Source organism: Camponotus floridanus, unplaced genomic scaffold (assembly GCF_003227725.1).
Source record: "Camponotus floridanus strain SB8 unplaced genomic scaffold, Cflo_v7.5 scaffold53, whole genome shotgun sequence".
Lineage (NCBI taxonomy): Eukaryota > Metazoa > Arthropoda > Insecta > Hymenoptera > Formicidae > Camponotus > Camponotus floridanus.
Genome location: NW_020229692.1, coordinates 144,595 through 160,565, shown reverse-complemented (window position 1 = coordinate 160,565; position 15,971 = coordinate 144,595). Strand labels below are relative to the sequence as shown.

Here is a 15,971-nt window from a genome sequence, read left to right as displayed (position 1 = left end):
TTATTTGGAAATAAAAAGACAATAGGAATGCTGAGGAGTCAATGGCAACACTTAAGATCCTCTCTTTGTACTCTTCAAGACTTCCGTTAGTCTTGTTTCGTGTGAACGCGGCCTTAAAAGAACCACCTTGCTTTATGCACGTTGCCATTCCGAGCAATGACACTGGAATTCACTCGGTCATTCACTTCTCTTCTTTCCCTTTCCGACATTCTTTTTATTATTCGTCCGATCTTTCGTTTTTCCACCTTCCTACCTTCTTCACTTCTTCTCGCTCTTCATTCTCATGACAATGAACTTGTTAAGAAATAAGACTGTTACTGTCTGCAATCATCCAAAGCGTTAACTTTTCCTTAGAAATTTATATTCTTATCTAACCGAAAGTTGAAATCTAGAATTAAAAGTCGCTCTTATATAATAACATCGCCATGAACTTCCGAAAAAGAAATTTACTTGCAAATACATCGTGACGTCACGGTAAAATTAAGAAAATTCTTCTTGATATTGGATATTAAGAAAGTAAAATGCAAAAACCGAAAAGTGCGATTGTGTGTGTGTGTGTGTGTGAACGAGCGCGCGCGCGCAATTTTATGAACACAGTTATGAAGGAATATCTCTTTGAATATTCAAGTAAAAATAAGTTGATGATAAAATGCCGAGAGGGAATTTAAAAAAAAGAGGTAATCCCCTGTGCGAGGCTTTGAAATTTTATACTTCCACCTTCTGCGCAACAATAAAGCGTCGCGTTCGCATAATTACGCACGTGTCTCGGTATGCGTTCTGATACACGCGCTGTCTGTCGCAAACAGAATATATATTACTAACATATCAATTTTATGTAGATCCAGTTACGCCATGCTTAAACCAATATATTTCATGAAATGCGCATGACCCGAATACCTCTGCGATTGTTTTCCGAAAGGACAATTCGTTATCTACGTTTCGTAAAAATATGAGCAATAAAAAAATTTCTTAAACCATTTTATAGAAATAAATTTTATAGGAATTATCTATTATATATATATATATATTTTATATAAATTATTTTATAGAAATAATCTTCTTTTTGCATAGAAAGCTTATCTCTTGAGATATATTGCTTTTCAACAAACAAATTATATTAATTTACAATATAAGGGGCAGAATTTTTATTTTAAAATATTCACTAAAAATATTTTTATTAAATATTATAAAAAGAACAAAATATTCACTCTCAGCTTGTCGAAGAATCTTATCCTAATATCTGCTGGTATTTCAGGGATATAATTTGCTTCCCCTAAACCGTTACACTTTATGAGGAACACACACATACACACACCCTGACTCTTATTCCCTGACTCTTCTACTAGAGAATAACCAACTTTGGGCAAGCATGATCCGGTCTATGGATCCATACTATTAATCCGCTTAGCCGCGGAGATTTCATTCAGTAAAACCATTATAAAGTTTGAGGAAACCACGAAAGTTGGTCCCTGGGAAGCTGGACACATGAGATACACCAGTCTCGATGGATATATGCAATTCGAAAAGTCTCTCTGATTTTCAGTGAAGCTGGATTAACTGAAGCTCGCCTTGTTCTAACATAAGAATTAACTTAGGATTTGTTATGTGTAAGTCGCTTTGTGAGAGAATTACTCGACAATGTTCAACGTGAATCACTGAAGCGTTTAATAACAAAAACAAGACAAGAAAATACTAACTTAGCTTAACGATCTTTCCACAAGAGCTTCGAACTTGTAACCAATCTTAAAAGTCAATTTTCATCTAAAGAAAATTAAAGCAAGGTTGTAATTTTAAAGTTTTTTTTACCTATTAGAAAAATCCGACTCCTCTGATGATACAAATAAAATAGAAAAATTGCGTAAAGATGACAGAAAAGATTATCGAGAATGAACATAATCAATTGGCATAATCAATTAAAATAATAAACTTGCTTTTTATTTATTTTATTAGAAAATTTTTCAAAAATGAATTAATTACTTATGAATTAATCTGATACTTAACTTTGTCTTATTCATAGTTTATCATATTGGATATCTAGGTCGCAGCAAATGCGCATCGTGCGCAGGCGGATGCATTTGCGGAACGTATCAAACGATGATGTGCCAGTTCCGTGGGAACAAATTAATAGATTTGCCGCCATCAGCTCGAAAAGGCGGGAAATGGGAGATAGACGCGAGAGAGCGTAAATCTGTATATATGTGCATATGCTGTATGCATATGTATAAATATGTATATATGTATATTTATAAATATATATATATATATATGTGTGTGTATCTATATAAGAGAGGATCGTATTAATTAGACAGCGGTATCGCAAATTGAAATTCAATAGCCGTGTAGCGAGTAGGGTCACACGCATCGCGTGGGGCCGTATCGGCTTTCACGCGAGACGCACATTCGTGGGACACGCATCCCATCTACGGCCGGAATACGGTATCCGCCATGCGCGCAAGGAAACGAGCTGAAAGCTCACGACCGATGAGGATTCTACATTCGTTTAATTCTCGATTTACGCGGTCGATATTTCCCCTGTGACATAAATCAAAATAGGCATTAATCTAAACGAGAATTGAATCGTACGTTTGTGTGTCGCAGAATATGTAATGAAGAGGCGCCGGGTCGATACAAACGACGCGATATTTCTTTTTGATATATCCTTGCCGCCGTTCAAAGCTTCATTTTTTTTAAATTTATTAATTAAACTCTGGAATTAATTTAATTAAATCATAAATTAATACCTTAAATTAATCTATCCGAGAGACATAGAGATATAAGATTTATTCATAATGACGAAGCTTAATTTGCCGAAAGCTTTTCCTTTCTTTTTTGGTTCTATATAATTTATTTTGTTTGTATTTACATATTTTCACGAATTATTAATATCACAACACAGTATTACAAATGTCCAAATAATCTCTTGCCATGTACGCAACTGCATTATTGTGCATTTCCGTGATGTGCAATCTCTATGCATTACTTTAAAGTTATGATTTATCTCAGCAACGATGTTGAGAAAAAGCGGGGGACAAGATAAAGAAAATAAAACGAAATAGATAAAGAAGAGTCGACAAAAGGCGGAATCATATATCAATAGATATATCTATATACAGACTCGTCGCGAGATTGTACTGCGAATGCAAAGAGGGCTTTATATTCCGCCGACCACCATCGGCGTCGTTTTGTCCCTTCGGGCGGTCTTCTTCCCGTCTTGCAGGTGATTCTCGAGAAGAGATGTTTTACGACGAACGGTCACATCGACTATGATCTCATATATGTATGATAGAGACTTTTAGAAAAATTTGAAGATTGCAGAAACATCGAAAGAAGATATATATAATTATAGATTATTTAACTATTGACAATAGAATCGTTCTCATCAGATAATTTAATTTTTTTGTTAAATAAAAATATTATTTAAAATATTTCACCAGCTCATTTGCAATTAAGATTTTAATCTAAAACGCTATTGAATCTATATGAAAAATACATTAAAATTAAATTAATAATTTTAAATTAATAATTTTAATGCTGGAGAATGTTGAAGATAATATAATATAATGCTAAAAATATATAATATAATAATACTGTAATATAATAATAATATAATACGAAAATGGGGGAAAATTATCAGTGAATAATCACTAATTGTATTAAATATTTATTATCATTTATGAGTCTATATTTCACGTATTTATTTTATATTCCATTAAATGAGTATAACAATGGTAGGCTCGTATTTTTATATTAAGCCCGGCAAACATGAAAATGAAAACTGAAAATCTCTTCATGCAGCAGCACGCGAATTCACGATGTACGTTTAACGGACATAGCATTTAACGAAGCGCGGATTCTAGAATCGATTTTTTATAATCTAACAAAATCCCCCTTTATTGTCGAGTATTCGTCGAGATAAATCGAGGAAATAACATTCGATTTACGAGCGTCGCGATCTGTGTCGAGTATTTATGGTGTAAATAAAAAAGATCAATTTGAATAGATATAAATATTTTTTATAGGCAATATCATATCATATCACGATATTATGCACTTATTGTTATATCTTATTTTTACGTGTAAATAGCGTTATGAATATGTTTGCAATTCATTGCAATGCTCATTCTCCTCACTATATTTATGCAATAGCATAAGTAATATTATAAATAAGCATTTTTTTACACAGAAATATGAATGCCATGACATATGAAGACGGAATATATCGGAGCATATATGAAAAATCATACATGTGATATTTTATATATTAAGATCTTTTTATTTCTATATATCTTTTATTTCTATGTAGCTTTTTCTATTTCTTTATATACTATTATTTACTAGAGGGATCTTGAGGGATGTGGTCACTCTTGTGCTCGTCGGTGCCGTTTCTTACGGAAGGCTAGTTGGAAGCCAGTATGCAGTGCACGCGAATACCTCCACCGACACTTATTTGGTCAGCGAGCGATCTTTCAAGGATCTTCCATGGCAATTGGCATTGCATCCATCGAGCAAGATACCAACATTGCTCTGAAGTCGCATATTACTGTGTTAAAAAGCAGAATTAGGTGTGAGATCTGGATAGCTCAGTGATCTAGAGCAGTTGCCCGAGCGAAAGACTCGGGTTTGATTCCTGATCCAGTTACTTGCACCTCACATATTTTCTAGTCCACGAATATTGTTTTCTAGCAATTATTCGTTGAGCTGAAAAGTGAATGCCTCTCTCCATAGGATGCCATTGCCACGGATGGATTCTTCCGTGTCGCCCGTTGATCAAATGGACATGTCTGACCTCTTCCTATATGCATCCCTATCTTTTCTGGATATTGTGTAATTATTATATATAGGGCTACGTTTCAAAACTGTTTGTAGGAAAAATGAAAGGCAAATAAAGGGAAACAGCCGAAATTGCATGAGGAAAACAAGATTAATCCAATTTTGGAATGCACTGGATAAAAAAAAGCCGTTATTAATTTATATCGAAATCAGTAAAGTTCAATACTGGAATTCCAGTGCTTTCGATTATAATGAATTATTGTTAATTTTAAATTCATTAATTAATTAAGTACGAAAATCTCTATATAAAACTTAAATATGATTGGAATGTTATCCATTTTAAACTCGCACTTTCCGCCATATCTATTTCTTCATTTATTCGCATAAAATGCAGATGAGAATTTTATACGAATGGAAGAATGGACGAACATTTCCTCTCAGTTCTGTAACGCTCTCAAGTAATGGATCGAAACTAATCGGAAATGCTCGAAGCAGTTTCGCAACAACTATCGATTAAAATTTTCCTCGGAGAGTACATTTTTGAAACGTAACCCAAAATTATATATCTTTTCAATTAGATCTCGCGTGCTCCTTCTCTCCTAACTTAATTATCACAATTAATTACACAACTACATTTATTACAATTAATATTTAAATAAGTATTTAAATATATAAAAAATTAAAACATTAATTTTTAAATAAATATTTAAATAAAATATTGAAACATTATTATTTAAATTAATATTTTAATATATTAAAAACATAATAATTATGTATATATGTGTATAAATTTTATGACGTTACATATATATTCTAAATATTTACAACTTGTCGAAAAATACCTGTCATTGAAAGTTCTATATAACTTTACTGACTTAATCAATGATCACGCGATATGCGAATATGAGTTTCACAACGGATGAAAAAAGAAGCTGCCGCAGTTGTCATTAACACATAAATCGTAATAGCCTGAAAGAGATCTCGCAAACGTCAGCAAACGGCCGCGATAACGTATGGGCACATGTGCTATTAACAACGAATCGATAAATGCCGCAATCCCGTTTTAACGTTCGCGTGAGTTGCGAAAGTCTTTAATCCTTGAAAATGCGAGAAAAAGAGAAACTGGCATTCCGAATAGCTCTTAGTGATTCGGTAATCTACCTTGTAATGCAGCCAGTTTTTATCGTGCACACGCGCGATAACTTTATTCATTCAATATATGTATGTTCAGTGATTAATTAAAAAATCTTATTAAAACAAAAATTAAAAAAATTTTTTAAATATACATAATTTCAATCGAAAGGAATTAGGCTCGGATACGCCAGTTTTCTTATCTTATTGTTTAATACATAATTTCCTATCTTTATATAATTTTATTTAATTATTATTAAATCTCTTAATTCTTACGCGGGAGTAAATTCTTTTATTCTCTATGGATTTATAATTATAATGTATTAATATATGTATACTTCTTTGTTAATATTATTAGTTGCTGCTTTGTCAATAATCCAGAAAAAAATGACTCAAAGAGAAATAATTTTATATAATTACTAAATTCTTAAATTCTCAAATATTAAATTTATAAAATTTTTGGAATCCTTTTTATCATTAAATCTTTTAAATTCTTATGCATGTAAATTCTTTTATTCTACGAATTTATAATTATAATGTATTTATATATATGTATAATTATTTATTTATTTAATTATTTATTTATTTATTTATTTATTTAATATATTTCTTTGTTAATATTATTATTTGCTGCTTTATCAATAATCCATTCCAGATAAATCGACTCAAAGAGAAATAAAAAATGTTAAGCATATACGATTTATTAACTTGCTAAGTTTATTGCGCGATTACATTATTAAATTTTATTTTATTAAGGTATATAATTGCATTATGTATGGATATGTAACGGTATAGCCCTGCGGAAACATGTTGCATGAAACGAAGCAATATGTCACGCGAATTATTATGGACGCGCGATGGGCGTTACGATCGTTATCGATGGTTGCGCGATAAAATGATCATTCGGAGGACGCACGCGGATCTTATATCAATTTAATGCGCACGCGGTTGTACCTGCTGAAAAGGAAAAAAATCGTGCGCCCATCAGTGAATCTGCGTGCTGCAGGGCGCGGAGTAGCAGCAGCGCACATGATGCGCGCCTCTTAAGTGTACGCGCCGAGCGAGAGGCAAAGAAGTCACATACAGGTACACATTCGTAAGATGCAGCTGGACCTGAGGGAAGCTGCGCCATGAAATCGCGGTAAGATTTTACGACCGGTTATTGCCCATCAGCGAGCACACCCACGCATAAGGACCGATAGAGGTATTTTGGCCGCCTCAGGCGAATTGGCGAGTCTGCGTCTCGCATGATAGAGAGAAACATAGGTTTGGCGAATTAAGTCTACCTCTTTCTCCGTAAAGTTAATATGATGCAGTATCATAATGTTGGAATATATTATATATAATGGAATAAAACATATTATGCGTGATATAATTTTAAATAATATTTATAGGCATAGGGTGTGAAAATTAAGAAACATATAGTTCACATAGATAAGTAACAAAATAGAGTCTGTAAATAAATAATAAAATAACATTTTTAAACACTGGACTGGACACTTAAAAAGGATAAATTTAAAATAAAGTTTCGGCTAACAAATAATTATGTATAAATATAATTTTACAATTATGTATCTAATGAATAACACATTAATCTGTTATCATTAATTTTTTTCCAAAATTGATCATATATACTAATTGTATACTTATCGTTTCATGGCTGATACTCTTTTGTATTTCAAGAAGAAAATAATTACGTTGAAAAATGTTTTTCTTAGTACTTGCATAATTGATCAAATTTTTCAATTTTGCCAACATATTATTAATCGTTATAGATTTGCACTTAAAGAAAGAAAGAATTTAATTATGAAAAATTGATTATGTAAATTATTTTTTCAATAAATTTACTTTATATATTGATATATGGATTAATATATATAAAAAATAATTAAAAGATATATTTATCAAGAAAGTGTCCCTCGCAATATATTTTGCAAAATATGATTTATCATTATTTTTGTTCAGGAGAAAAATTGATTAATATTATCTGAGGATTATCTGTGATAATTTTAAAATTTCTCTGGTTCTATAGGATTATCCAATTTTATATATTTATCTCTTTAGAATTAAAAAATAAAGAAGTAAATTCATTTATCAGAGATAAATTCAATATTTCTAAGAATTATCAGGAGAATCATATATATGCGTATTATAAGAACAATCACAAGATGATAAAACATTTGTAAAGTATTAAAATTAAACTTGAGACAAAAAAGGAGAGAGATATAATTCCAAATATAATTAATTTATTGAATATTTCAAGACAATACAACGAAAAATAGGTTTTCCAAGAAATGGAAAATATTTTTGTTTCCCAACTTTTAAAGAATGCAATCTTTGTTTGATAGAGAATAATAATACATACAATTCCGATATAAAATTACTTTGCAGATATTACTAGCGATGTTTGCATTGTCCACATGAAAATGACGCACGATCGGAAAGTAAGCATGCATCCAGGTGCACCTGGTCACGAATATGTATCGCACGAAGCAGGTATTCGTTTACGTGTATCAGGCATGTGCCAATATCCTTCGATCGTGTCATGTGGCAGGTAACGTAGTTTCCAAGGAACAGATGGTAAATATTAGCTCCCGCGAGGCAGTTTTTATAATCATCCATCAAACTTTAATATATTATATTTCATAATAATCTCACACTTATCTAACTACCTACGTTAGCGTTTTTCTAGATAAGATAGATGTAGATATCTTGTACAAAATATATTGATCTTTATATATACTTTTGCGAAATTATAAAAAAAACATACATAATACTAATTAATTAATTAAAATTTTATTTATTTATAGAGAAAAAAATCCTAAAAAATCAGGATATAAAATATTCTATTTCTTCTAATTTCGTCTATTTATTTGAAAATAAATCTATTAATATTTTTAAAAATAACAAATTGAACAAAATATTTACTTTTAATAATACTACTAATTTATAATCTATCTTTGACTAATTTAATATTAATCTTGTATTAGAATCGCACGATTCTAATTATATATAAACGTTAAAGGAAGCTTTAACAAGCACTCTCATACTTCCAGCAGCCAAGAATAGAGAAGGTTAACATGACAGCGAACAGAATCAACATCGAAAATTGATCTCTCAGGGCAAGAAAAAGAGAGCTCCATGTCGCTTATCTAGCTAAGAGGTTAAATAAATCTCATCCGTTCTTTAAATGATAGCTGACCGCTCCCATCGTGTTCAAGAAAAGACAATTTCGCGCTGGCTTCGCGCGTTTGGCCGACATATAGAAAGTGGAATAAATCGATGAACTCTCAGGTGCTTAAGCGCATCGTGACCTGCCTTCAGCATAGCTTTTGCAGTCGCTATTTGCTCATCGTCATCTCTCGGGGGACTTTCTTCTTATCGGGGGGGCTTTTCTTCTTTTCTTCTCTCCTCGACAATGCAAATGGCTCGAGTGCACTCGTTCGTTCGAGCTCTGCGTTTATTATCGCCTTTCACCGAGACTTTGACGATCGGTATGTCATACCTGTCGTCGTAGATTTTCTAATACAACTTACGCGAGGTATATTTATGCGTGAATAATGAAACGTCGTTGCGTGAAAATGCGAAACCAAGCGATTTCAAGTTCCACCTCCCACGCGCCTTTTCCGATCCGAACTCGCTGATTCTCTCATGAACTGATTTTCTTTTCGATGACGAGTCGAATCCCATGCGCAGAAGATCAAGCACAAATGCCTTTGCTCTTTACTTATCGAAACAATCGCAAAAGCTCGTGATTCGTTTAGAATTTTAGGAGAAAGCAACGAGTTGCGTATGTGCGATAATGAGAATAAGTAAGAGAAAATATTATAGAGAAATTGTGCGCGTTCGCTTATGCATACGCGTTTTGCGTACGTACGCATTGCCAGGTTTTTTTTCGAATAGAAAGCCGAATCCATGTCGTTTGTACACCACATGTTATACGTAACCTTAGATTATTGTCTCGCGGCTCGACAATCGGGACGATTAATCGCCGTCTTTGTAAGAGGGGTCATCGAAACGAACGTTGGTACAAATCGTACCTGATGACCCTTGACCCCATAATTTATAACATCGCACCCATTATCGCGTCAGAACGATAAGCTATGGTGCTTCATCATAATTTATTACAAATATGTTTTTCTCGTTCACGAAAGTCACAATTAATGGCGATCCAATGTTTCTATCGACAAAGGAAAATGCATTATTAATTATATAATACTTTCGCTTCATTTCTGCACGTTTATCATCAATGGTTGTGACATGGGTTGTGACATGATTTCATGTAATGTAAGAAAAACAAAATTTTAATATGAATATTATTTCTTTTATCAAACTGTGAATTTTAATAATTTACTTTCTACTGTATGTGTACGTGTACACATTTATTTAGAAAGTAAATTATTAAAATTCACAGTTTGATAAAAGAAATAATATTCATATTAAAATTTTGCTTTTCTTCAAATATTAATACAAATAATAAAATTTATTATAAAATTAATTTATTATATAATAATAATTTCTTTGTGCAATGTATAAATATTAAATTATTTTAAATATGGATTTTTTTAAATATTTCAAATAATGTCGGATTATTTCTATTATTTCGATATGATTTAAAACGGATCTTTTTTTTCGACGAAAAATATCAATTATGATTTTCGTATAATTAAAAAACTCACGCATACACTCCCTTCTCTTTGTAATTTCAGAATATGTTACGTAATGATTATATTTTAGTTTCCATAGCACTTTCACAGCGTCGTATATATTATGATATGTAAAATATCAGATTATAAAAGTGAGTTTACGACATGCATATCCATCTTCTGCACGATTGCGAAGCGGAAAATTATTTTTCCGCGTAATTAAAACAAGTACGCCAATTAATTTAACGCGATTTTATTACGCGAAACCTGCTCCTCGGATTAAATCTTACCGCACTCGCGGATGTGACCTACTAAGATAACGATATGTAACTCCGAGACATGTGTTACATCTGCTCAGTTCTACCTTGCTTCTCCTACCCCATTAATTAAGATTCAAGTGACGTATCGCGCTGTCGTGATTATTGATTAATCACCCGTATGGCGCATCGTGCCTATCAGACGTTCTGCAATTCAATACTGATAATATACGATAATTCTATACATGTGCCTGTGCGAATTAATTGAGATAACGATACTTATATATACAATCTTACTGCAAACGTAAGCAGTTCGCGTACTGATGAATAAGTCTTTGAACCTCTCTTATTCACTCTCAGCTGTGGACATATCAAATAACATTAATTACGTTAGCAAAGATGAGCAGAGATGAAGATTCGTGATATTTTAATCATCAATTCTTGCAAGCTCGCCGTAAGTGTGATCGCAATAATTGTAAAAAATAAGGATTTTTAGAATCTCTCTCTTTATATAAGAATCACGATTAATCATCGATTAAAAATCGATTAAACATTGTCTCTGCTAATTTTTAACTTTTTTAAATAACTCGTAGGAGCAGTAAAAAATGAATTTCTTTATTTCATATGTTACAGCAGCAATAAGTCAGGATCTTGGCATCGCGGGCAGGTTTCCCAGCGATCCAGCCCCAGCCCCAGCAGACTCCATCGCGTGCAGGAAGCGGCCACATCTCACACAGCTCCAGTTTCTGTAAGTACTTTAATCCGCCCTCTCAGAAGAGTGATATTTTTTGCCGCGTCTAATAACAATGGCTCTACACGCTATCTATACCAGAGAAAGATCAGTTGAATTAATGACGTATTATTATGGCTTTGATATTATTTGATATAAATTATTCATTTTGATTTGATGAGAAAATTATTCTTCGCATATATGTCTTTTAGACGTATTGATAAAAAAGTTTCAGTACTCAATTACTATTAAACGTACATAAAAAATAATGATTTGGTCTATTATTTTAAAAATTTGAGGAGATCAATCTGAAAAACTTTAATATTATATAATATTTTTTTTCTACTTATTTGAAAATTCATGGAAACAACACTTAATAATAAAACGAATTTTCATGTTTTGTCTTCTCCGAATGGCAGATAAATACAATTGATTCCTAAGGATGAAATCGATATGCATATTTCGTATCAAATGAGATTCAATAAGAATACTAGTTGACATAATAAATCGTAAAATGACTATATTTCTAATGCAACCTAGTAAACTCACTGTTATACGACGATTAAGTTAGTCATGAGACACATTCCCGGGTTTAATTAAGCAGACCACAAGCGGCGCCATTAATCTTCTGGGCTTCGATATATACAATACATGCTTAAATCGAAGCACAATATGATCGTATATCTAATATCATTAATTTTTATTTTTCACCTGTGTTTACAAAAAATGACGAGAAAAAGATTTCCGAAGACAAATATTTGATTCTATCAATAATAATACGTTAAAAATCCATTAATCCTCAAATTGGACGTATATCTCTATTTTTCACTGGATTTGTGATTTTTTTTCATTTTTAAAGAGCCTGTTCTTGACAGTTTGGTGCATTTGATATACCCAATTACAGAATTATATAAGAATCCATCTACCTCTTTTTCATCGGCTGGATTTGTAATTTTTTTGTAACATGTTCTCGAGGAGACTGTTCTTGATAGCTCGATGCACTTGATATACCAGATTACGGGGATTATATAAGAACCTATACTCGTTTTCCCGGAATTAAAAGTTGATATATATTACGCTAATGCGATTCATTCGTCATGCGTTTCAAGTAGCTTTCCTTAGCTTTCTGGTATTTCCGGCATCGCGTCAGGAAACTGCGATATTTTATCCGACGAGGTAACGTAAATATGCGACAAATACAGCGGAGCTTGTCACGGATTCCTAGTCGATAATTACGCGGAAGTGATCATCGATCGGCGACACCATGAATAATAGGCAGCGTTGCGGATGACGTCTCGGCTGTGGATGCATGCGTAGAGATGCATCCTCTGCGCTGCACGCGACTGTGGTGAACCGCGGCTGGCTGCCAACGACCCACATGTATCATTCGCAGTGACGACAGTGTGTGTCAATTCGTTAACGTCCATCGCGATGTGTCGTATCGTACTGACGCTATCCGCCACGCATTTACGATGTTCGTTAGCATAACCAAACGGAAACGGACGTTTCAAAGCGAGAAATCTCAAGTACGCATATTTTTAACAATGATATGCGCGCTAAAATATTCGTGCGAACAAAAGCGATCATGTCATAAGTCTTAATTATTACGAACACGCCTAGATATTTGCACAGGATACTCTGCGAAAAAGCTTGAGAAATATTTTCTCTCTCGTGAACAAATTCTTTGATAAAATTAGTGCGGATTTTCACGTAGGATGAAGCGGATCGAGGTCATAATTGATGACAGATTTTCGAGTTTTTGGGAGCAAGTAAATGTTAAACGAAATTTCCATTTGAAATAAAGAGCGTTGAATAAAGCTCGATTCAAATTTCCGTAATTCTGCTTAAATTAAACGCCATTATAGCGAGATGTTTAAAGAATGTATGTCAACGATTACAATCCACGAGAGAGCAAATTTATTTTAAAGGATAGATTATACGTGTGTGTATATGTGTATATATATATATATCTTATATATCATTATGCATCGCTTTCTCGCCACGTGGGAATTTTAATTAATAAAACGTCGCGCACAGTGGCGAGACAGCTGCAGAGATATAATCGAGCTTGGTGGCACGATAGCATTTGCACCCCTTTCATTTTCCATCTAACGCGAGAGTACACATGAAAGGCTGGACAAAAACCAACGCGAAATCAATGCTTTCGTTGATTATCGCACGAATAAAATGTAGTTTCCAGCGACGCGTATTGAGCCGATAATGTGCGGATTAAATTAATAAATTACTGAAAAGAGAACTATTAAAACAATTATTATAACTGGCATTGATTATATCATTCGTACGCATTTACGCATTTAATATGTAAATAAAGGAGAAATTGTTTCAGAGCTCTGTAAATAATCATTCTTCATTTTTCTGATAAAAAAGTTATAAATTAAAATTAAAATTCTGTTATTTGTAATTTATTCATCACGAAGATCAACAGCATTGAGAAAATCAATACGATGATATAACGAGAATCGTTGATCTTAAATAAAACCAGTTGCCCGGTAACCCATATGTAGCGAAGCTTAGCAATATAATATTGAGTAACCCGGTCAACGACATCGATATTGATATAAAGGTATATGAATGATCAAGCACATTCTAGTGCGTACCTAGTCGAATCGTGGGAAAGATATATACGCAACTTTCTCAGGTTATCAATTATCATCACTAGTATATTCCTAAGTATGCTTCTTGCGCATACTAATCTTGCATTTGAAAATAAATTTGACCCCCTTGTCAGTCTATTGGTATACATGGGGAAGATGGAGCAAGCAAATGTCTTATCGATAAATGAATTATATTGTTCTGGAATTATCTAAATCGTCATCTAATACTTCATCAATTTACTATTCGATTTGTTAATATCTTGTTGCAGCCTTTGCACGACTACAGAACGAGTGGCCACGCCGGAAGAGAGAGGAGGCGAATTCCCGGTCTCAGCAAAGCTCAACGGCGGATCAAAGCGTCCAGCACCCCGGCGCTTTTAGATAGGAACCATGATAGGTAAGTGTGTATCATGAATTGACTTAGCGTTAATATTCAGAAATACTTAGAATTAATCATCGCGATATTGTCCTATAAATCCTGCATTCTGTAATTCGAATTTATTTTTTCTTTGCAAGTTGAATAATAAGTTAAAATACAACATCTTTAATATAGAATTATATTCACATATTAAAGACTTCAGCCTAATTTTTAAATCTTTATTGAAAATTTGTCAGTTTACATATTATTATGTATAAATTTTTAATATATCATTAATTAATACAGAATTAATTATCGCGATATTGTCCTATAAATTGTGCATTCTGTAATTCGAATTTATTTTTTCTTTGCAAATTGAATAATAAGTTAAAATACAACATCTTTAATATAAAATTATATTCATATATTAAAGATTTCAGCCTAATTTTTAAATCCTTATTGAAAATATGTCAATTTGCATATTATTATGTATAGATTTTTAATATATCATATCCCATTAATTTCTCTCATGATTGGAAAATTGAATATTGTATCATAAAGATCATTGAAAAAATATCATTTTATAGCCTACATTCCTAGACATGGATAGAATTCTTTTGAATCACGGAAACGTAAAAGTATGAGCGTAAAAATGTTATGTGGGTGGTAACCTCCCATCTTGCGTTCTCTTGGGAAACCGGGTTTCCTCAAAAAGAACGATACGAAGGGTGGCCACGACAAAGGTGATTGTGAGAATTTTTATTCCGCTCTCCCTCAACACGATATGTTGCATCTATTCTACCGATACATGTCTCCACTTGTGTTCTTGCCCATAAATATTGCTGCGTTCAAAGCTTGCTTATGAAACCTGCCCGCTTTGTTCGCACATTTTACGATTTTCTTGAAATTGAACTGCAAACATCATAAATAATCAACCCCCGCAGTTGAATATCGCCTGGACCAATATTCCGGATACGTGACGATGACGATAATGATATTCTTACCGAAGCTGTGAATTTATTCGCTTGAAAATTTTCCCCGTGTGGAAATGTGCGATTCGAATCATATATAAGAAGTTGAAAAAGTTCACGAAAGAAATGAAATAACTTAGGAGAGAGAGCGTACTTGAAGCAAGAAGTTCTTCAAAGTTGTCGAAGTATCTGTGTACTCATTAAGACTTTTTAATATGTATTCGAACTCTCTTTTTTCTCTCTCTTTCTCTGGAAATTAAACACTTGACATTATGTACTAAAATCAATAATTTCACTTTGCGAATTCAATACAGTATTTACAATATTTCAATACAGTTTTTCTGTTATATATTATGTAGCATATACAGAAAAAAGCAATATTATTTTTAATATCAACATATAATATATAATCAACTATAAATTACAATAGATTAAAATTTAATTGGCTAAATGATTCGATATATTAAGTGTATATAAAAATGATCATTTATTA

At 32.6% G+C, this 15,971-nt stretch overlaps 1 protein-coding gene across 6 annotated transcripts in view; it reads left to right on the top strand.

Annotated features, from left to right (window-relative positions):
• The window catches only part of LOC105252011, a 125,699-nt gene that overhangs the window by 93,940 nt on the left and 15,788 nt on the right, over positions 1-15,971 (top strand). For 5 of the 6 annotated variants that reach the window (XM_025412615.1, XM_025412614.1, XM_011259174.3 and 2 more), the window contains 2 exons: positions 11,438-11,552; positions 14,419-14,546. In XM_025412615.1, the coding sequence (XP_025268400.1) occupies positions 11,438-11,552; positions 14,419-14,546 (243 nt within the window). The remainder of the gene's footprint in view (positions 1-11,437; positions 11,553-14,418; positions 14,547-15,971) is intronic. The other variant, XM_025412616.1, reaches the window with a different exon arrangement.